Raw genomic sequence first — 25,266 nt, forward strand, 5'->3', positions numbered from 1 at the left:
ATAACAATATATATTTCTATGATTTTGCCATTAACTAATTCTTAGTTTCTAGAATAATCATAACTATGCTCAGATTGATTAAAATGAAACTATCTGACATGGTGGCACCTCTCCCAAAGTGTATTCCCTATCTGCTCTGAAGTGCTTTGTGAAATACCATCATCATTATTTCTCTTTACTTGGGGGGCTTACATTATACCTTCTCTGTTCATTCTCATTTCAAACTACAGCCCACTCAAGAAATGAATAAAAAATAAACTATCTTTAAGCAAAAAACCCCAAACAAACAAACAAACAAAAAACCCTAAACACAAGTTTTACTCCTAGGGATAAAAATCTGCTTAGGCTTCAGTATTTTATTATTCTGAAAATAGTAAATTTACTGCACATTTTAGCAGTAAATATTTTATCTAAAATAAAGATGAACTCTGAAAGGAGATGTTAATTAGATTATAATATACCAAAATATTTGTGAAAAGTGTAAACTATTAAATAAATGTTAGTGCTGGGAGCCAGCATGAAACTGGAAATAACATAGAGTTTTAAATTAGACATCGCTTTCATTCATTAGCTGTATGAGCAAGTCACTAAACTTCTCTATACTCAGTTTCCTCATCTGTAAAAGGAAGATAATTTATATTCCCTCACAGAACTGTTGTGAAGATTAAATGAATACAGAATTATTTTTCTTCTGGGAATATAGAATCGAGATGGATAATAAAAATTAGATAGGTTATCAATCTCCTTACTTCATTATTTGTTTTAAATAACTAAGAACATAATGACATTACGTTTAAATTTAAAGAAAAAAACTACAAAATCAAATACAATGATTAAGGAATGATCTGTGACTTAATATTATCTATATGCTACTTTTTCACTAGGATGACAGCAAAATGCATGAGGATTTAAAAAACATTTAAATGCACTAGGATTTAAGAACATAACTATATGAAATTGGTAGAATATCTATACAGACTCAGACAATCAGAACTTAATATCAAAAAAGGTAAACACAGAGAATTTTGTACTATGAAAATGTTCTTTCATAGGATTTACTCCTGTATCTTTATTGTCTAAAAAGGTAAGTTAAGCCTAAGACCTCTTCTGTTATTCTCAGCTCTCTAAGGGAAAGTACCCAGTAGTTGACTACTTGAAATTGGACAACAATATTTTATTTAAAGCAACAACCGTTAAAATAATCTTATCTACAATAACCACTTTTGGGAATTCTTTATTTGGCTAAAATAAAAGATTAGGATCACATACACAAAAAAAGAGTAATCTTCTTTAAAAAATACCTGGTTTGGATGCAGGGATGGTTCAACATACGCAAATCAATAAATATAATACACCACAATAATAGAGTCAAGGACAAAAACCATATGACCATGTCAATAGAGGCAGAAAAGGTGTTTGACAAAGTCCAACACCCATTCATATAAAAACCCTACATGAAATTAGAATAGGGCCAGGATGTAGCTCAGCAGCACAAGCACCTGCCTGGCAAGCATGAGGTCCTGAGTTCGATTCCCAGTACCCCCCCCAAAAAAAAAACAACAAAAAAAAGATTGATCTGGGCCGGGGGTATAACTCAGCGGCACAAGCACCTGCCTGGCAAGCGCAAGGTCATGAGTTTGCTTCCTGGTACCAAAAAATAAAATAAAATAAAATTGTAATAGATGATCTTTATCTCAATCTGATAAAAGCCATCTAAGACAAACCAATAGCCAACATCATACTAAATGGACAAAAACTGAAATCTTTCTCTCTAAAATCAAGAATAAGACAAAGATGTCCACTGTCACCACTCTTATTCAATATAGTTCTAGAAACATTAGCTAGAGCAATTAGGACAAGAGAAAGAAATAAAAGGAATAATGATAGGAAAAGAAGTTGTTAAATTATCATCATTTGCAGATGACATAATACTTTAAATAGAAGACCCTGAAAACTTCACCAAAAGATTTCTAGATTTAATAACCAAATTCAGTAGTATAGCTGGATACAAAGTCAACAGTCAAGCCTTCTTGTACACGAATAACAAACTCAATGAAAGAGAAATTAGGGAAACAATACCTTTCACAATAGCATCCAAAAAAAATGAAATACCTAGGAATCAATCTAATGAAGCAATCTCTGAAATCTCTGAAAAAGAGGGGTATCAAGGGGCTGGGGATTTAGCTCAGCGGCAAAGCGCCTGCCTGGCAAGCGCAAGGTCGTGAGTTCGGTTCCCGGTACCGGAGAAAAAGCCAAACAAAAAAAAAAAAAAAAAGAAAGGTATCAGAAAATGGAAAGATATCCCTTGCTCTTGAGTAGGAAGAACCAGTATAGTGAAAATGGCCATACTTCCAATAGCACATCTCACAGAATTAGAGAAAACAATCCTAAAATTCATTTGGAACTATAAGACACCTAGAATAGCAAACGCAATCCTAAGCAACAGAGGCAAAGCAGGGGGTATCACAGCCTCTGACTTGAAATTATACTAAAAAGCTACAGTGATAAAAACCTCATGGTACTAGTGGAAAAAACAAAACAAAACAAAATAAGAAAACAGACCTGAGGATCAATGGAACAGATCAGAAGATGCAGAAACAACTCCAGACATAATCAGCTACCTTATCTTTGACAAAGGAGCCAAACACCTTCATTGGGAAAAAGATAGCCTCTTTAATAAATGGTGCTGAAAAAAATGGCTTTCCATATACCAAAAATTAAAACTACACACATATCTCTCACCGTGCACTAAACTAAAATCAAAATGGATCAAAGATCTGAATATTAAAACAGAAACACTAAATCTGCTGGAAGATTAAATAGGTACAACTCTTAAAGATGTTGGTGTAGGCAAAGACTTTATGAACAAAGCCCCAATCACGCAGGAAATATCACAAAGAATCAACAACTGGTATCTCATCTTATTAAAAACCTTTGGAACAGCAAGAGAAACTACCAACAGAGTGAACAGAGAACCCACAGTATGGGAAAAATTTTTGTCAGCTGTTCCACAGACAAAGGACTACTATCTAGAATATATAAAGAACTCAAAAAAAAAAAAAATCAGACCCCTCAAATTTAAAGACACATCCAAAAATGTGCATTTGAAATGGACAGACACTTCTCAAATGAAGAAGTACAAACAGCAAATAAATATATGAAAAAATGTTCAACATCAGTGGTTATCTGAGAGATGCAAATTAAAATAATGCTGAGATTCCATCTCACCCTACAAAGAATGGCTATTATTAAGAAATCAACCAATAACAAATGCTAGTAGGGCTGTGGGGAAAAAGGAAACCTTCTCCATTGTTGGTGGGAATTCAGACTGCTACAACCACTGTGGAAATCAGTGTGGAGATTCTTCAAAAAAGCTAGGACTAGATGTCCCACTCCACCCAGCTATTCCCTCCTTGGTATCTTCCAGGAAGAGTTAAAAGAATCATACCATAGCACTATATGCACGCACATGTTTATAGGAGCACAGCTTTTAATAGCTAAATCTTGGAAACAGCTCAAATATTCATCAACTGTTGAATGATTAGAGAAGATGTGGGAGTTTTTATACAATGTAGTACTACTCAGTCATAAAGAAAGATAAACTTGAGACATTTCTAGCTAAATGGATGCACCTTGAGACCATACTTGTAAGTGAAATAAATCAGACACACATATAAAATACAGCATTGTCTCTCATGTGAGAAACTGAAAGTGTAAATAAGGACCAAAAGGTATAACAGGTATTGTAAAAGAGGAAGAAAATGTTCAAATGGGAAGGGAGAATAGTGAGGGGAGAAGGGAAAAAAAGAAAGGGGGAAAAAAAAGGAAAAGGGAAAGAAAAAAAAAGGAGAAAAGGAAAAATGGAAACAAAGCTTTTGTAAAAAGTAGGAATTAGAAGGGTTGAATGGAGGGTTAGGGGAATAGGAAAAAAGAAGAATCAAGATATATCATGTACAGGTATAAATTCTCTATGATAAGTGCGATCATTATATATATCTAAAATGTACCAATAAACTTAATAAAAAAATATGAAGGGGGAAGACAAAGCTAAAGAGAAGTTTTGAAGAAATTCTGAAATTAAGGTGGTTTTCTCTGGTCATCAATAAAGATGTTAACAATTTTTTAAAAACCTGGTTCTGTTGCACTGAGAACATATCATATAATTAACATCAAAATAAAATGATTCAAGAAGCCTCTATTATGACCAATATGATTATAGACAAAAATGAGGCTAAACTGTATTGTGCACTTACTCTATTTGTAGGTATAGTATCAGATGATTTACCTTCTCAATTCACTTAATCTTCACAATAAACTCTATTTGGTAGGTATTTTATCCCCTTTTAATGGATAAGCTTCAACTGGTGAACACCTAACACATGGCAAGAACTGGTAACATTTCAGTCCATACCCAGAGTGTATTTCTTCTTCTAAATCATAGTAGAGAAGAATGGTGCACTAACTTATATGTCTTTTGGCAAGGACATTTATACACTTGTATAAATCTTCAAGGGGCTCCTCAGTACAGGTATATGATCATCACAGTTATGATGGGACAGACTGCCTTGGAAGCTAGTAAAGAGCCCTCTCTCAAGAAATTCAAACAAGGACGAGAGGTTCACTTGTTACAGTGGGCTGACAAAATATTTATTCATCCCAAGGACACTGGACACATTAGCTGTTTATGGCCACCAATAATGGCTAGAAATAAACTCTCATCTTACCTGCCAAGGTAGTCCTTGGCATTAAAGACACATTCATGATGTTGAATTTTTTCATTAATTGTTGTCAAGAAGCACTGTGGTCATAGCTATCTATTTTTTTTTTTTTCCTTCTTTTTTTTGTCTTTTTTCTTTTCTTCAGGTACCAGGAATCGAACTCACGACCTTGCGCTTGCCAGGCAGGCGCTTTGCCACTGAGCTAAATCCCCAGCCCCAGTCATAGCTATCTAAACTGATTTAAAGGGTCTGTTTTTTCTTCTAGTAGCAGCACTTACTGTGATTTTTCATCTGTTTCTGGTAGTGGACCCTTCCACAGCTCAGACTCTGAAGGACTTTCTTCCTCATCACAGTTTTCTGCTCATTTAAAAGACAATGGTAAATAACATGGTATATTTAAAACACACCTTAAACTACTCACCAATGCAATTAATGTTGGACTTAACTGTAATTCAGCTTCTACTTTTATGGTTCTCTGGAAATTTAATTCAGTCTTCCAGATGTAATAAATTCTTTTAAAAATAAGTATAACTGGAGAAACACCATTCATAATCGGTTCAGAAAAGACCACAAATTTAATGTCTCATGAAAAGCTTGCCTAAGCTAGCTTAAAGTAGCAATTCCAATATTAATTCTTAAAAGGGAGTTATCTCCTGCCAAATAGCCTTCTTTGATTTAGTTATTCTTTTTCTTGGTCATACAACAGACAAGTAAGTTAAGAATTTGTACAGAGCACATTTATGTTAGGACCATTACTTCAAGAATTGAGCTACTATGTAAGACTTGCCAAATGAATTATGAGAACATATGTCACATATGTAAAACTAGTATTTACTACATCAATTAGAAGAAGCTTGTTTCACTGAAGAAATAGCCATTCTCATAAACTATTCAAAGTAAAAAATTCTATAACCTTTTTTCTTGAGGAAAATCTGGCAATATAGATCAGTTTACGGTACAGGTGATATAACCAGCAATGCCACTTTTAAGAATTTGATTATTTACTTAAATAAATACCTCAGATATATATGTACAAAGATGCAGACTATATAACAAAAGAAAACAACCAAATTCCTCACTAATCTGTGATTAAGAATTAATTAAATGAATACTACACAACTGTTTTTAAAAACCTTAACCTATCTATAGGTTTTTATCAGGGGAAAATGTCCATGCTATATGAAACTTTCAAAAAGTTACAGAAAGTTTGCCTGGTATAACCCAATCTACATTAAAATATTTATATGTTTTATATGTGTAAATTTATATAATGCAGCATAGGAGTGTAAGGACCAATCAAATTTAATAGTGATTGTATTACCTGTGAGTCTTGGATACTTTTGCTTTCTACTTTAAACATGTCCAAACTGCTTCTACTAAGACAATGAGTATGTAACTTTAAAATCAGTAAAAAAATAACTAAAATACTTCCATTTTGAAAATTTTAAAAACCACCATTTCAAATGAACTGTATTAGCCAACTAAAAATCATTATATATTGGAAAATGTATTATTGGGTAATGAAACCATATTCCACAAAGTAATTATATTAGTAAATAGTTCCTCTCCAATAACCACATTAGTCCTAATATAATAAATATGCTCTCTACAAAAATCTTAACTTGTATATCTGTTGTATGACCAAAAAGAATAAATCAAAGACAACTACATTTCAAGTGATAATTCTAAGAGTTAATATTGCAACTATTACTTTAACACAAATTTGGCCTGTCAGTACAGAATGTCCCTTAGCTCAGCACAACACAAAAGTAAAACATATTGATTTGCCCCTGTGGTTCTAGCCTTCTACCTGCTGGACTTTGAACTCCGAATCAATGTGTGTGTCTGAACTTTAGCCTTCAATAAATCTGTTGTGGCACTGATTTTAACAAAAATGGGGGATAAAGGGGAGGTATGTGTTGTATTTCTAATGATCTATATACAAATGATAAAATTACAGCACCTTGGGAAGATTCTCACACAATGACAGACACCACTGGAACTGCTAGTGTCTCAAACTGATGTGAAAAGAATAAAACTCCTCTGGTTTTTTATGAAAACTCACTAGCATGACATAAAGAAACTACACAAAAACTAATTAGGTCTACTAAATCTATCGGTCTGGTATTGTGTTCAGATGTCAGACAAAGTCTATTAAGCCTTTAAAAGCAGGCAGCTGATTTCAAAAAGCCTTACCACTACCTGTTCTTTGTTCCTTTGAAAGAGTACTTCCCATGCCCCAGAATTCATATATAAATTTTTTATACCAGATTATCCAATTTACTAAAAAAATTCATAATCAGTTTAGAATAACATTGGTAGATAATTCCTTCTGCAAAAGTATTCATTGAAAAAGTGGCCAAATACGCTTACGACCTTATAATCCTGACTCTAAAACACCCAGTTATCTGAAGCTGGCAGTCACTAAAAATCATTGCCATGTCCCCACAGGTGGGAGAAGCACTGCTAAGGAAATAACAAGAGTGGTCAGTGCCAAATGATGCTCTCACAGCATTACAGTCAGACCTCTGCAGTCATTTCTGGCAGGTGGGGATCAGAATTTAAGTCACTAATTCTCTGAGTTAGAAGAGAAACTTAGAAGTCCTTTAGTCCAACCCTTATGTAAAAAATGAACTGTGACATATTCAATAACGAGAAGTTAGTTGTCTGATCTGTGCTTGAACACATTACTACTGAAGGAGCCCATTCCTCCAGTCCTTTTGTTAAGACCATTCTAAATGACCAATTTTTCCTTAAATTGAGGCAATCATCTGTTTCCAAGAAATTTTTATTAGTAAAATCTGAGTATGCCAACCTGAAGCACCAAAGTAAGTCTTCTGTATAGTAGCAGCCTTCCAAATATCTACAGTTTCCACATATATCTCCCCACCTCTTTTCCCATCCTTTCACTTTTCTCTAATCTAAATGCCTGCAATTCAGCCAACACTCTTCCCATGGCACCATTTCAGGTATTCTTTAAGAATCTGGTTGTTCTCTTCCTGTTTGCTTCAATTCTTCAATGTCCCCTTTAGACTGTCATGCCTAAAACTGCATAATTTTTCCCAAGTGCTTTAAATAATGAAAGCAGGTCTATCATCTTGGTTTTTGTGGTCATACCTAGAAACTGACTCACTGAAGAGATGGAAAATGTCTCCAATAATAATGACAAATGGACAGGTCAGATGTTTACAGACTTAAATCTGATCAATTCTAGAAAATGAACACAGAATCTATTTAATACTTGGTCTTTTCCTGTGACATAACAATAATTATAGCTACAGATGATAAATGACTTCCTTTGTGTCAGGCACATACTTTATGAGTATGTGTTTTCTCATGATTCTGATAACTAACAATCCAACAAAGTAGGTCTCTTTATACCCACTTTATAACAGAAATGAGACACAAATGGATTGTATCATTTAATGTGGATCTATTTAATATACCTGCCAATATTAGGGCACAAAGAGTGGACCTGCATTTGCTGTACTGAGGCACAGGTGATGATACAGGGCACAGATTTTGGAATTATAAACTTGAATTTAATCCTAAGTCTGCCATTAACTATTTGACTTTGGACAATTAAATTCTCTAGTTCTCAGGAGATCTAATATATGTATAGCATGGAGTCTGTAAGTCACTACAAATGGATGTCCCCTTTCATGAACCCAAAGGAGATTCTTCTGTCAAAATTGCCAGGAAAAAGCTGACTCCTGAGTTCTCTGTTATCTTATGGATACTATGATTCATTCTACTCATGGTACTGCTATTGGGTTTGGCTGACAGGAAGATCCTATCAGTCACAACAGAACCTGTTTGTCACCACAATGACAAATCTGTCATGTACCTTTACAAGCATACAAAACTTTTTGTCATGCATTTGTCTGTATCAATTTTACCTGTAGCTTTACACTGTTATTCTACTTTATCGCCATTATTCTAATTTTTACCTTAAAAATCTTATATACATTTTAAAGTCATTGTGAATTCTTTTTGTGATATTGCAGGCGAAAATTGAATTAATAGCTAATACAGTGATACCTCAGTTCACAAATGCTTCTGTTTGCAAACAAAAGTGTTTGGTAAAATTTTGCTTCCATTTGTGAACTCCACATTGGGTGGTAAACACAACCATGGCCATCTTCCCCACACAAATATAAACACAGTCACTTTCCCCCAAATCATAAAACAAGTTAAATTTATAAACTGAAGTACCACTGTATTCGTGAAATCAAATCTGTTTTACTCCAAGCTGGTGAAAACTGTAGGTCTAATTATAATACTAACTAGCAGCAATCAGCTAGCAAGAGTCTCCTTTCCATGCACAAACCATATACTTCATTCAATCAATGAAAATCACCAAACTATCACTCAAGACTCATGCAATATAAGCAACGTCCCTTCAATCTTAGCCCATCCCCATTCATTTTCCATTCCAATCTGACCCCTCTATTTCATTTCCTTCACATTTTATAATGTGAATTGTATTTACTGAAAAAAAATTTAATGCTCTCTACACTTAAAAACTTTCAGTTGCTCTTGGGGAATAAATATTCACCTTTGGCATCCTTTTATGATTTTTCTCATGAAATACAAAAACCAAAATAATTCACATCAGACTGAGATATGATTTATGAGAAATCCAAATTGCAAATACCTTGAATCTCAATTAAAAACACACTTGATACTTACTGTTTATAGAATCTTCTGGTTTCTTTGAGGATGCATGTCCTGAAAAGGAAACAACACTATTTTATTAAGTATTATCTTGAGGTAGTGTGACAGTTGTACCTACAAGCATAATTCTTCCCAACAGTGTAGTTCGTTTATAGTCTTACAGTTAAAACACCTCACTGTTTTCCAATCTTTTAGGTTCCTTAATCATATCTCTGCAATTAAAATGTTAGGGCTTTTGGGAAAGAATCATATCTTACGCTTTCCTATAGCCTGGAATAGGTATTATAGAACTTAAAAAGTGGCACCTATAAAAAGAAACCTCATATTGACAAAAAAAACACCCTCTTGTAGATTGCAATATAAGGAATAATTTCTTTTTCCTTCCCTTTCCCTTTCCCCTTCCCCTACATTCCCCTTCCCTTACATTCCCCTTCCCTACATTCCCCTTCCCCTTTCCTTTCCTTTCCTTTCTTTTTGTTTTTTTAAGACAGAGTCTCACTATGTAGTTCAGACTGGCTTTGAACTCACTATGTAACCCAGTCTGGCTTCAAACTTGTGGCGATCCTCCTGTCTCAACCTTCCAAGTGCTAGCCGGGTGTGGTGGCGCATGCCTGTAATCCCAGCACTTGGGAGGCTAAGGCAGGAGGATCATTGCGAGTTCTAGACCAGCCTGAGCTATAAAGTGAGCTCAAGGCCAGTCTGAACTGCGTAGCGAGGCCCTGTCTCAAAAGAGATAAAACAAACAAACAAAAACCTTCGAAGTGCTGAGATTACAGGTTTGTGCCACCACACCTGGCTTTAAGCAATAATTTCTTTTACTTGTGGAGATGATCAACATATGAAAGCAGTTTATTAATACTCATTTCCCACAATATTTTTTCCAAAGTCATGTAAAGGTGACGTTCTGACCTTTTCCACAGTTATCTACAGATGACAACACATGTAATTGTGTCATAGAACACAAATTTTCAATGCTTCAATGTTTATTAAGGGAAACAAAGAAAAGCACCAAGGATATATTACTGTCAATTTTTGAAAATCACCACTATATAGTGTCCTGTACTTCCCTGCCATCTTGTAATATGATGAACATGATACCTGCTTCCAAATACTCAAAGGTCTACAGGTTAAAAAAAAAAAAAAAGTAGATAGGGTTATTCTGGAGGATGAAAAACATAATTAGAAACAGAGGGAGGAAGTTCGAAGTTTGGGCTAAACATTAAGAGAAATCTGCCAGCAAAAACAACTACTCAAAAATGTAAATGATTATTCCGGATGATTGTAGACTCCTTTTCCCTGGTAGTACCAAAGCAAAAGCAGAACAACCACATGATAGACAGCAGTGCTTCTCACAAACCTTACCGTGTCTTTGAATCATCCTGGGAACTTGTCAGTAGATCTGAAAGGGTCTAAGGTTGTATTTTTTTTAACAACTTCTTAACTGATAACAATGCTCTGGCAAGAGGAATATACTTTGAAAATCAAAACTACAGAGTATCCTTTAAGTCATGATTCTAGGACTCATCCCTGAAGTTCCTTTCTACTCTGAGTAACTGAACTCACTGATTCACTCACTCAATTGAATGTCTCCTTTGTGGAGTAAACACTTCATTAAAAATTGGAGATAATAAATTAAACAAGTCACAGAGTCCTTTCCCATACAGAAAATAAATTATTTCAAAGTCATATGTATTTCTAATGGAGAAGTACAGGGTGCTATTAAAATGTGCAACAGGGAGCTAATCTTGTTTGAGGAGGGGCCTACTTAAGGAACTGAGATAAAATCACCCCTGAAGGAAGTGGCCTTTGGGAAAAAGGTGACGGTGAGAAGGGTAAGATTTTGAACTTTCTGCCAAGACAGATAGGTCCTCAAGGGAAGCTACTGACTTGTCTTATTTTTTCCTCTCTATTCATTCATTCAGCCATCTAGCAACCAGCTATCATCCATCAGCTCAGTTATTTAACATCTTCGATAATGGCAACCTAAAATCCTAGGAGTAGATGGAGAAAAAGAAAGAGACATGTAGGTAGTAAGAGCTCTAAGGAACACTTAACACCTGCACATAAAGTTAGTGAGAAGCAGCTGGCAAAAGAAGCTAGGAGAAGCCATAAAGGAATAACATCAAGACAATAGTTTATCTGAGGAGGAATATCAGTGGTCCAATGCTGCAGCAGTATGAAACATTTACTTGTTACTATAAATCAGGGCCAGATTCAGTCTAACAAGAAAGATCACATTAAGTCAGTTCCATCTGATCTTAGATACGATACTAAAATGTTCCACACCTTTTTCCTAAAAGTTTACTAATTTTCCTTTTCTCTGTCTTTCTTTCTGTCTGTGTCTTTCTCTCTCATTTTTTGTTTTTGTTATTATGATACTAAGAATAAACTCAGGGCCTTGCTAAGCAAGCACTCTCTACCACTGAGCTATACCTACCAGCTCTTTTTAAAATTTTATTTTGAGACAAAGTCTCACTAGATTGCACAAGCTGGCCTCAAACTTGGACTCATGCCAGTAATGTCAACTACTCAGGAAATTTAAGGCAGAAAGACTCCAAGTTCAAGAATAACCTAGGCAACATAATGAGCCCCTCTTAAAGAAAAAAATGAAAAAGGCTTGAGATATAGTTCAGTGTTAGAGTGCCCCTGGGTTAGAGCCCAAGTACCACAAAAGAAAACAATAAATAAATAAAGGAAGATTACATTCACATATATAATCTTCAAAGTCAAACTTAATCCCTGATGCTGAATATCCAGCCACTTAATTTTCTGTTCTGAAGATACTATAATATCCTTTTACAAAATAGAGATTAACTCTAATTTGCAATATAGGGTAGTATGGTATCATACTAATGATATAAATGGTATCATAGTTATGCTATCATATCAATAATATCATATAACTATGGTATCAAAGGTATGATACAGATGCAATATTATTATATAATGAAAGAAAATTCTCAAATTATACATTACATATTTTATTAGCATACCAGGATAAAAATTCTAAAACTCAAATGGGATGTTCACATTTATCAGTTAAAATTTACTTTAGAGTTGGAACATGATTATGATAGATATAAAAAGGCGTTCAGCCTCAAATGCCAACTCTCAATAAACAGAATAACAATATATTCTTATCACCTGTCAATTTTACTAAGTCTAAAACTTTGTAATACTATGTATTTCTATTTATTTTAACTCCATGTACACAAGGAACATGTCACAATATGCAAGAAGAAAAAAATTCATGTGCATGCAGTTATATAGTGATTTTCATAGCTGGAGCAAGGGAGCCCTCTTCTGTCCAAATATTATATTACACTGACCTGAATCTAACTGAATCTACCTTTATCTACCTACTTTTAAGTGTGAGTCACTATAAGTTATAGCCAATTTGACTATATATGGGATGAAAAAGCAACTAGAAGTAACAGGCATAATAGCTAGTTATGTGAAATATACTATGCAACATGCTTAATGAACATCTCATTTCAACCTCTGAATACACCTGAGACAGGTACTACTATCATGACCACTTTACAAATGAAGAAAATGAGGTTCAGAAAACAAAATGACAGAATAAACACCAGTAGCGTATCACAACCTCTCCAGAAGTTGAAATCCAGATACCTGGAAAACAGCAACTAGTGAAAAGAAAGGGAATAGCTCCAAAAAGAAAGAGCCAACTGAAAAACTAGAAAGCATAAAGAAAATGGAGAAACTAAAGATAATACACAGAAAAGAATGGAGAAGTCTGGAAAGCTAATCCTGGTTCCTAGAAAATAGACCTGTCTTAGCAAACTTAGCCCCCACAAAAAGCTCATGGTTACTGTAAACTGCAAATACAGTATGGGATTTCACTCTGAAGGTAACTTGTTCTGCACGGCAGGGCAGAGTTGGACAAGAAATACAATACAGCACCTGCCACACTTGGGAGTAATTAATCAGGAGCCATTTGGGGAAGGGGTTCACTGTTTAAAACTGAGCTACTCTAAGAATCAGAAGCCACAGGAAAACCATACTTTAGGGTTCCTGGGGTCATCCTACCAGTGACTGGGTGGGAGGTGGACACAAGAGACAGTCATGGGGAGGGTATAAACTAGACATAGACCCTTTGAAAAACTTAAGCAGGGGTGAGCTCAGTTTTAGACGCATGACATTTACAGTTGGAACATGAGAAGTTAGGAGGTACATGTGGTTTTCTGCGGGGCTGGGTCTGAAAATGCAGGCATTAAGTCCAGTGGGCTGCTTCACAACCTCATCCCTCCCCAACTGCCTACATCTATCACCAAGCTCAGTGTTCTGTCTGATTACCCCCATCTGCCAACACGATGAGGGATAACCGTGGCTCTGTTGGTTACCATATCCCAGGGGGCACCTCACAAGCCCACAGGCTGCAAAGCTAGGTGGAGAGAACAGCAACAGAGAGGCATAAATACTAAGAGCCCTAAGCAAGATACCCTACCCAGCAGGAAGGGTGGGATAGGACTCAGTATACACACATACATACACACAAAAAGTGGATATGGAAATAAAATAGGCCCTAGTAGTGATCCACTATCCCCCCCCTTATACCCGGTGGATTCTACTACTACAAGTCTTGGAAAGAAACCACTCACCCAAACACACAGGAATTTTTTGGACTCATTTCTCTTTGTTTTTAGATGCTTTTCTTTTCTCTTTCCTTTGTCTTCTTTCTTTTGCTCTTTCTTTTATTCTTTTTTGTATTTTTTTTTTCTTTTTTTCTTTTTGTTACTTTTACCTAATTCTATGAACTCTTTAGTTGGATTGTTTATCTCACTTTTCTTTCCTCCTTCTCATCTTCTTTTTCAATTTTACTTTCACTTTTCACTTATTCTATCACCATTGTTATTATTATTACAATTAAGCATTATTAAGTTTTTTAGACATTTAGTTGACTAAAAGCTGTTACTGCTAAATTATTTTCTATTGGTAGTACATAGTAGACACTGACTATACATCAATATTTGATTTGTCTTTGTATCCATATTATTATTACAGATCTCTTTCCCATTGTAGCTTTCACTGGTTCTTATGGTATGTCAGTACTGTAAGAGTTCTTTGCTATTGCCAGAGGTGGTATAGTTGTTGCTGTTAACTGTTTTTCTGTATGCTAACATCTAGTCAGTCTTTGTGTCATCATCACTACTGTGGTTCTTTTTCTCCTCTCTCGTTGGGGCTGGAGATCAAGCCTCCAAACAGCTGGACACTAAGAAGATCCTCAAAGATTATACTGCGTAGGTTGAAGAGGGGTATGAATACCAAAACATAACCAAACACAAGAATACATCACAGTAAGACAGATTCTAGCTAAAGAGATCTCCATTACAGAGAGTGTTTCTACCCTAACTGATCTTCAACCTATAGTGCAAAAACAACAGAAATATGAGAAAGCAAGGATAACAAGATGCTGCTCAGCCTCTCAAAAGCTGATCTCATGAACCTTGAAGTAGACAGAGGAAGTTACACGCAGAAAAATAAAAACCAAACAGTCAACATGTTTGAAGAGCTCAAAGAAAAAACACATAAGCAATTTCACAAGATGTTTTGTAATTGAAAGAGGATTTTACTAAATAGATGATTTTACTAATTGAACTATCTGACAAGCTTGAAGAACAAACAAACTCAGTTAAGACATACAAAATATGAACAACCAGTTTGGTAAAGAATTAAAAATTATGAGAAGAAAGCAAGCAGCAATACAAGATATAAAAAATTCAAGAGAAAGCATGGTTAGCAGATTCAACCAATATAAGCATATAGTATCAGAAGCTGAAGGCAAGGTGGATATATTAGATTAAGAACTCAGTGACACTATAAAAAATGACAAGACAGCATATAAGCTGGATCCAGCTGCTAGAGGACTCAAAAAAATTAGAGTTATAGAAATAAAAGAAAAGTTAGAATCTAATCAAAATGTAAAAACTTTATTGAAATCATAGCAAACACTTTCCAAATCTAGAGAAAGAATTTAATATTCAAATACAAGAGGCATACACAACTCCAATAGCCATGACCAGAAAAGAATCTCTCTACAATATATCATCAAAATTCCAAAAATTCAACAAAAGGAGACATTAAAAGCTATTAGAAAAAGAAGAATAAAGGCAAGCCTATAAGAATTAACAGCACAAACCTTAAAGGCCAACCTAAAGCAAAGGTTTTCAAGCCATAAAACAACTGTCAATGCAGCCTGCCAGATCCTGCAAAATTGGCCTTCAAATTTGATGAGGAAGTAAAGACTTTCCGTGAAAAAGAAATCCTAAAGAAATGCATGACCACTAAACCAGCACTGCAGAAAATTCTCAAGGAACCCCAGAGCCCAAAGGAAAGGATACATGCTAACAGGAAAATAGTTAAACAAAATGAAAAAAAGGAATTAGCACTAGAAAAATGCAGTAAACACCTTACAATAACAACTCAATTCCAAAATCTTAACTCCTCAGTTAAAAGACAAAAGACTGGCAGAGTGGATCAAAAATCAAAACGCAACCATATGTTGCCTACAGGAGACACACTTCATCTAAAAGTTTATACACTAAAGGTGAAAGAACAGAAAATGATGCTCCAGGCAAATGAAGTCTGAAGGTAAGCAGAAATAGCTATCTTATTTTTAGACACACCAGATTTCAAGCAGAAACCGGTTAGAAGAGATAAAAATGGTCACTACATACTGGTAAAGATAACAATTTAACAGGAAGAGATTAACAATTAAAAATATCTATGCACTAAATATTTGGCCACCCAACTTCATAAAACAAAAACTACTGGATACAAAAGGACAAATAAGTCAGTTGTGGTGGTCTATCACCATGAATTCAAGGCCAGCCTGGGCTACATTGTGAATTCAAGGCCAGGCTGAATTACGTAGTGAGACCCTGTCTCAAAAAAAAAAAAAAAAGGCAGACATCAATATAATCATAGCAGGGAACACCTCACTTTCATAATTAGGTCAACCAGACAAAAATTAACAGAGAAATGTCAGAGAGAAACCATACCACCAAACAAACTGACAATAGATATATACAGGATACTTCATCCAACAACAGAATATGTATTTTTCTCAGCAGCACATAGAACTTTTTCCAAAATAGACCATCTCTTAGACTATAAACCATTCCTAAATAAATGCAAAAAACCTGAAATAATTCCCTGTATACTACTGAATCACAGCCGAATGAAGCCAGAAACCAACAGCAAAAGAAATCACACAAATACATGGAGACTAAACAATACATTACTGAATAATCAATGGATCATAGAAGTCAGGGAAGAAATAGAAATGTTTCTAGAATCAAACGACAATGGAAGCACACATGCCAAAATCTATGGGACACAATGAAAGCAGTTCTATAAGGGAAGTTTACAGCTGTGAATGCACTCATGAAAAGAACTGAGCTATCCCAAATAAATAACCTAGTACCTGCTGGGAGCTACTGGATCTGGAAATTGGTCATATGTGTGAGTGCAGGACAGAGCCAGAGTGGCTTCAAGCAGTCAAGCTACTTCAGTCCTGAGAAAAACATCCTGCCTGGACAATTACAGTCATTAGTCACTAAGCAACATTACCTCTCATGATACTAACTTTGCAAGAGTATAAATAAACACCCCTACTGTTGAAGTTAGGTCCTCTTGCCTATCAGGTAAGGGGTTGCCTCCACCTGACCCAGCTCTTGTCTCTTGTCTTTATTTTCCTCACATCCACTGCCTTTCCTCTCTGGGGTACAATGAGAGACCAATGACATTCCCTACAATAACGCATCTCAACACCCTGGGGCAGTGGTAGCAAACCTATGGCATTTCCGTTAATGTGTTTTTCTTTTAAAACAAAAGATACTAACATACGAGAAGTTGTTTTTTTCTAAACAAAACCTTGGCATTCAGGTTTAATTGTAGTGTTAGCACTTTCTGATAAATAAGTGGCTTCTGGGTTTCAGTTTGGGGCACTCATCTCTAAAGGGTTTGCCACCACTGTCCTGGAATGATAACAGAATTCCAAATTTGAAATTAACAGAAGGAAAAGCATTATAAAGATTAGAGTGCAAACTAATGAAACTGAGATTTAAGAACAATACAAAAGATCAATGAGTAAAAGAGGTGGTTCTTCAAAAGGATGAACAAATGTGATAAACCCTTAGATAAAAATACCAAAAAAAGAAAAAACCTGCATCAATTGAATTAGAAATAAAAAAATGGAAATCATACCAAAACTGCTGAAATCCAGAGGGCTATAAGAAACTACTTTGAAAATTTTATTCCAATATATTAGAGAACTTAGAGAAATGCAGAAACTCCTAGACACACATAAATTACCAAAAGTGAACCAAGAAGCTATGAAAACTCTAAATAGAACAAATTGAGAGTTAAGAGGCAACAAAATAAAGGCAGTCATAAAAATTCTACCAACAAAGAAAAGCCCAGGTCCTAGATTCACCACTGAATTCTACCAGAACTTCAGGGAAGACCTAATACCAATACTCCTCAAATTCTTTAATAAAACTGAAAGGGAAGGTATATTGCCAAATTTATTCCTGGAAGCCAGCATTAGCCTGCTACCAAAACTAGACAAGGGCTTAACAGAAAAAGAAAATTGTACATCAATCCCCTTAATGAACACAGATGCAAAAATATTCAAGATACTGACAAACAAAATGCAAGAAATCATTAAAAAGATCACACATCATAAACTTAAATTGACTTTATACCAGGGATGCAAGGATGGTTCAACATACATAAATCAATAAATGTGATATACCACATAAAAAGTAGCAATGGCCAGACATGGTAGTCCATGCCTATAATCTCAACACTCAGGAGGCTGAGGCAAGAGAATCACTATGAGTTCAAGACCAGCCTGAGCTATACTGTGAGATCCTGTCTCCAAAAGGACAACAACAACAACAACAAAAAGCAGCAAGAACAAATATCACATGATCATCTGAAAAGATGCAGAGAAAGTTTTTGGAAAATCCAACATCCACTCATGATAAAAACTCTGAAAATAATTAGGTATAGAACAACCTTATCCCAAACTGATAGAAGTCATTTATAACAAAACCATTGCCAACATCACACTAAATGGGGAAAAAAACTGAAAACTTTTCCTCTAAAATCAGAAACAATACAAGAGTATTCAGTCTTAGCACTATCCAATATAGGACTCAAAACTTTTAGCTAGAGCACTCAAGCAGGAGAAAGAAATAAAAGGGATATGCATAGGCAAGGAAGAAGCTATCTTTATTTGCAGGTGGCATAATCCTTTACACAGAAGACCCACAAAACACCAAAAGCTTCCTAAAACTGATAAATTCAGCAAAGTGGCAGTGTACAAAATTGACACACAAAAGCCAACAGCATTCCTGTACAGCAATAATAAATCTACCAAGAAAAAAATTAAGAAAACAAGCCCTTTACCATGGTTTCAAAATATTAATACTTAGGAATTAACATAACCAAGAAAATGAAAGACATCTACAATGAAAACTATAGTATCCTGAAAAAAATAGATCAAGACATCAGAAAATGGAATTACATTCCCTTCTCCTGGGCAGGCAGAACCAATGTTGTCAAAATAGACATATTTTCAAAATTGATACAAAGGTTTAATACAATCCCAATCAAAATAGCTACAGCATTCCTCACAGAATTAGGAAAAACAACACAAAATTTCTATGGAACCTGAAGAGACCCAGAATAGTAAAAGCAATCTTGGATAACAAAAGCAAAGTGTCATAATCCTAGATTTCAAGTTATATTACAAAGCTATAATGATAAACAACAACAACAATTAAAAACAGCAAGACACTGGCACACGGGCACAAATACAGAAATGCTGATCAATGGAACAGAATAGAGGATACAGAAACAATCCCAGGCACACTGAGCTATTTGATCTTGGATGAAGTGGCCAAAAACATACACTGAAGGAAAGATAGCCTCCTCTTTAATAAATGGTGATAGGAAAACTGGCTATCCACATGCAGAAGATTGAATCTAGACCCATATCTCTCACTCTCTACTAAAATAAAATCAATTTGCATCAAAGATCTAGATATTAAAACAACAACACTGAATCTGCTAGAAGATATGTAAAACCCTTGAAAACATAGGCATAGGCAAAGATTTTCTCAGTGTAACCCCAACTGCACAAGAAATAATACCAAGAATCAACAAAGAGAATTATATTAAATTTAAAAGCTTCTGCACAATAAAGGAAACAACCAATAGAGTGAAGGGGCGGAATGGGAAAAATTTTTTTCTGGCTACTCGCTGGACAAGGGAGTAATACCTAGAATATATAAAGAATTCAAAAAAATAATACTCCCAAAAAGAAAAAGAAAGGGCCAGGGATTTAGCTCAGTGGCACAAGTGCCTGCCTGGCAAGTGCAAGGTCCTGAGTTTGATTCCTAGTACCAAAAAAAATAAATAAATAAAATAAAATGGGCAACTGAACTAGGTAGACAGTTCTCAAAAGAAGTACAAATGGCCAGTAAGTACATGGAAAAAATGTCCAGTATCTCTTGTGTTAAGAAATGCAAATCGAAATGAGATTCCATCTTATTCCAGAAAGAATGGCTATTGTGATGAACTCAAAAAACAAAAAATGCTGGCAAGGTTTTGGGGAGCAAGGATTCCTTCTCCATTGTTGGTGAGAATGTCAACTAACACACTTACTATGGAAATCAGTATGGAGAGTCTTAAAATAAAAATAGAAATTCCATTCCACCCAGCTATATCTCTTCTGGGGATCTTCCCAAAAGAGTTAATGATATCATATTACAGTAATAAATGCATACCCATGTTTATAGCAGCACAACTCACAGTAGCTAAATCTTGGAAATGGTCTGTATGTCCATCAAGAGATAATATAAAACACTTGGCCTGTGTGGTATATATATACAGTGAGGTACTCCTCATCCATCAAAAGTATAAATTTGAGTCATTTATAAGAAAACAGACACACCCTGGGATTCTATTCCCACCCCTACCCCCCGGAACCGGGAATCAAACTCATGACTTCACGCTTGCCAGGCAGGCGTTGTGCCGCTGAGCTAAATCCCCAGCCCCAGACACACCTTGAGACCATAATGCTAAGTGTAATAAAACAGCTACTGGTTAATATTGCATGGTTTCTCTAACATGAGACACCCAGAGTACAAATAACTTAAAGAGCAAGATAAAAACAAGTAGGAAACAGGAAAGTAGGGCTTTTCTAGATATGAAGGGGATCTATAGATGGAGAAAAGAGGGGAGAGGAAGGGGAAGTAAAAAGGACTAAGATGCCATATGTGTATGTATGAAATGCTCACAATGAATGTATTATGTATCACAAACAAGTGCTGATTTTTAAAACTTACATAAAAAAGAAAGTGAGGCTTAGAGAAGACTAAAAACTGCTAAGGAAAAAGTAAGCACCTGACTGGCAGATTTGAATTTGATAATTATTTACTAAGTATACATGTACAGAACCAAGCTGGGTTCTAAGGACTCAGTTATTCATCAGTATCTCTCTTCTTAAAAAGCTCGTAAGCTAATTGAAAAAAATCCACACAGATCATTTTAATGCAAATCATAGCATTAAAATTTTATACTTTCTTATGACCAAAAAACTTTTACAGTGTCAAAAGTGCCTTTCACATTCTTATTTGATTCTCTGACTGGCACGAAGGCCAAGTATTCACATTACCCAAAAATATATAGTGATTTGTCCAGAGTAACAAGTCTTGGATAAAGCTAGGAATTATAACACTGTCCACAATATTATACAGTAATATGTTATCTGCCAAAAATGAATCAACACCAACTCTGTTATTAAAACTCCTGCAAAAAACTTACAGATTTGTATCTAAATTCTCAACCAGCCTCCTTTCAATTACTATAAAACAAAATCCTGAATGCATTCAGCAATGAAATTCTACATTTCAGATATGGTAGATTATATCTCACATTCAGAAGTGTGAGTAGATACTATATCTTAGTATCTTTTACCTTTATCTTTCTTCTTGGAAGCTTCTTCTGGAGACAACCTGGAGTTTCTGTCTGATGACTCTTCATAGCCTTTTTTGGTTTTGGCCTTTCTTTTGCCAGACTTGATTTCTTTTCTCCTTTACATTAACCAAAACAAAATTAAAGTTAATCTTTTCAAATGATCTTACAAAAAATAAAAACTGGTAAAGAAAAAAACTGAATCAGTTAAAGCATTAATTTTTTAAATGTAACTTACATAATAGGGAACCTTAAATGCGTCTGTAACTATTTTGGGTTAATATATTAAAACAATTTTGGAAGATAATGAAGCCTGAAATATGAGACAAAGAATATTACTATGCCCTTAGTAAATATAAATCAGCTTTACTCAATCTTTTTATGTTCTCTCATTTAGCCATTTTTTTAAATTAAAAAAACAAATCTCATTTCTCTTCACATAATTCATATCCATGTACACAGGGAAAAAACATACAATCAAAAAGTTCTATAGAAACTCTAAACCACTAGTATATAGGAAATTCTTCTCTTAAAAATACAGGAATACAATAAAAGCATAATGGAATGAAGATGAAAGGTGTTTGATAACTCATAAGTAAACTTTGGATCATTTATGATTTATCCCTTACTCCTGCAGTTTCATCGCTTCTTGGCGAGTTTCACAAGCTGGTCAGTATAATGGCTGGCAAGCAATTAAATTTAGGAAATAATGATACTGAAATTGGGACTCGTAAGGAGGACAGAAAGAGGACAGGATTAGTTAAAAAAAAATGAACAGAACTTCCAATTTAAGATACCTATACCTATTCACAGAAGTAACCATTTTTGTCTTTTGCATCAAAATCATTTTAATTTGGAAATAAGCCTCAAATATTAAGGTCAAAGAAATTTCTAGTTTCAGTGTCACTAATAAAAAGGAAAATGAAAGTTTAAGTTATTCAAATAATCTAAAAAATATTCTGCTGATTTTAAGATCTACCTACCTACCTATCTATCTGCACTCTACCACTCAGCCACAGCCGGAGCCCTCACTTGTATCTTCTGAGACAGGGTCTTGCTAAGTTGCCCAAGCTGACCTCAAATTCACAATCTTCCTTCCTCAACCTCCTGAGTAGCTGGGAAGGCAGGCATCACCACCCCAGCTTTAATATTTATTTTAACAGCTAGAACACTAGGATAGGCACACTTAAAATTGATTTAAAATGTTTATGAATACATTTCCTCAAGTCACAGAATCTCACTGTTAAGACTTTCAATTGTTATTCAGGACATGTAATAATGGCAAGTAGTACAGATTTTGTCTAAATGTAATTAACACCAGACAGATTAAGATTTACCATATGCCAGGCACTGTATATACACTTTAATTTCCTTTCCACTACTCCTTCAGTATCCTCATTTTTACAGATGATAAAATTGAGTCTTACAGAGGTTAAGCAGCTGGCCCAAGACAAAGCCTACTAAATGGAGGTGACAGGAATATTCAAGTCTAATTTCAAAACAATGACTTCATATGTGTTGCAAGGTACAGGCCATGGTACTCTTACCTACTCAAAATGGCAAATAGAGTTCATTCATTGAGCCTAATTTTAACATGTGAAATGAGAATCAATCTCTCTAACAATGACAAACTCTGGATAAAACACTGTTTAAATGAGTCACAAGAATCACTTTGAGGCCCACTTTACAACATAGTTTTTAAGAATATTACCATGTCTGAACACTAGTTCAAAACTAAAAGTTCTAACATAAATCTACCATCACACTTAGGCCTTCACATTTAAAACTGTTTTGCTAAGGTACAGGGTATCACAATCCCTGACTTGAAATTATACTACAAAGCTACTGTGATTAAAAATAGCATGGCACTGGAAAAAAAAAAGACCTGAGGATCAAGGAAACAGACTACAAGATGCAGAAACAACTCCAAACACACTCATCCACCTTATCTTTGACAAAGGAGCCAAACACCTTCACTGAAAGAAAGACAGGATCTTTAATAAATGGTATAATAAATAATAAGCTGGCTTTCCACAAGCCAAAAACTAAAACTAGACCCATGTCTATCACTATGCACTAAACTAAAATCAAAATGGATCAAATATCTGAATATTAAAACAGAAACACTAAATCTGCTGGAAGATAGAATAGGTACAACTCTTTCTTTTTCTTTTAAAGACAATAATTTAAGGGGCTGGGGATTTAGCTCAGTGGCAAAAGCGCCTGCCTGGCAAGCGCAAGGTCGTGAGTTTGGTTCCCGGTACCGGAGGAAAACAAAACAAAAAACAAACAAACAAAAAAAGACAATAATTTAAAAACACTTGATGTAGGCAAAGACTTTATGAACAAAACTCCAATTACACAGGAAATATCACAAAGAATCAACAACTGGGATCTCATCTTATCAAAAAACTTTTGCACAGCAAGAGAAACCACTAACAGAGTGGCCAGACAACCCACAATATGGCAAAAATTTTTGCCAGTTGTTTCTCAAAGGACTACTTTCTAGAACATATAAAGAACTCAGAAAAAAAATCAGACCCCTCAAATTTAAACATCCAATCCAAAAATGGGCATCTGAAATGAAGACACTTCTTGTATGAAGAAATACAAAGAGTAAATGAATATACGAAAAATGTTCAACATTACCAGTAATTCGAGATAATTAAAAAAACAGTGTGATTCCATCTTACTCCAGAAAGAATGGCTATTATCAAGAAATTAACCAATAACAAATGGTAGCAGGGCTGTAAGGAAAAAGGAACCCTTCTCCACTGTTGGTGGGAGTATAGATTGGTGCAACCACTGAGGAAATCAGTGTGGAGATTCCCACAAAAGTAGGACTAAACATTCTACTGAATCCACTATTTCCCTGCTTAGTATCTTCATGCAAGAATAAAAAGTATCATACCACAGAGATACATGCATATCCATGTTTGTAGTGGCACAACTTGTAATAGCTAAATCTTGGAAACAGCCCAAATGTCCATTAACCAATGAATGGATAAACAAGATGTGGTTTTATATACAATGGAGTACTATTCTGCCATAAAAAAGGACAAACTTGAGACATTTCTAGGTAAATGGATGTACCTTGAGACCATACTCTTGCTAGGCGTAGTGGTGCACGCCTGTAATCTCAGCACTCAGGAGGCTGAGGCAGGAGGATTGCTGCAAGTTCAAGGCCAGCCTGGGCTACAAAGCGAGCTCAAGACCAACTTTAACTGTATAGTGAGACCTTGTCTCAAAAAGACAAAAAAAAAAAAAACAAAGCAAAGAGACCATACTCTTAAGTGAAATAAAATGGACACATATGTTCAAATATTACATGGTTTTTCTGGTGTGAGAAACTGAAAGTGTAAATAAGGACTAAAATGTGTAATAGATATTATGAAACAGAAAGAAAATGTTCACAAGGGAAGGGGAATTAGGGAGGAAGGAGGTGTAAGGAAGGAAGGGAAAAGAGGAAAAAATGAAAAAATGGAAACCAAGCTTTTGTACATAAGAGAGTAAGGGGTTGAAGGGATGGGAAGGAAAGGGGAACAAAAGAAGAATCAAGGTATATCATGTACAGGTACAAATTCCATGTGATGAATGTTATTACTTATAGCTAATATGTACTGATAAAATTAAATTTTAAAATAAAATTGCTGTTCTAGAATACAGAATGGTAAATTCCAATTTCCCAGGGGCTGGGGATTTAGCTCAGTGGCTCAGCACCTGTCTGGTAAGCATGAGGTCATGAGTTCGATTCCGGGTACCGGAAAAAACAAAACAAAACAGAAGTCCAATTTCCCTGCTTTACGTGGTCATACAATAATGCTTAATTTTCTATATGATCAACCAAGCATCAACTACCAAA

General features: G+C 35.1%; 1 protein-coding gene across 3 annotated transcripts in view; it reads right to left on the reverse strand.

Annotated features, from left to right (window-relative positions):
- The window catches only part of Fra10ac1 (fragile site, folic acid type, rare, fra(10)(q23.3) or fra(10)(q24.2) candidate 1), a 60,102-nt gene that overhangs the window by 448 nt on the left and 34,388 nt on the right, over positions 1-25,266 (reverse strand). For all 3 annotated transcript variants that reach the window (XM_005407520.1, XM_005407522.2, XM_005407521.2), the window contains exons 11-13: positions 21,408-21,523; positions 9,411-9,449; positions 4,997-5,075 (exon numbers count right to left, since the gene is read on the reverse strand). In XM_005407520.1, the coding sequence (XP_005407577.1) occupies positions 4,997-5,075; positions 9,411-9,449; positions 21,408-21,523 (234 nt within the window). The remainder of the gene's footprint in view (positions 1-4,996; positions 5,076-9,410; positions 9,450-21,407; positions 21,524-25,266) is intronic.

The sequence above is a fragment of the Chinchilla lanigera genome, unplaced genomic scaffold (assembly GCF_000276665.1).
Source record: "Chinchilla lanigera isolate Chin_1 unplaced genomic scaffold, ChiLan1.0 scaffold00106, whole genome shotgun sequence".
Taxonomy (NCBI): Eukaryota; Metazoa; Chordata; class Mammalia; order Rodentia; family Chinchillidae; genus Chinchilla; species Chinchilla lanigera.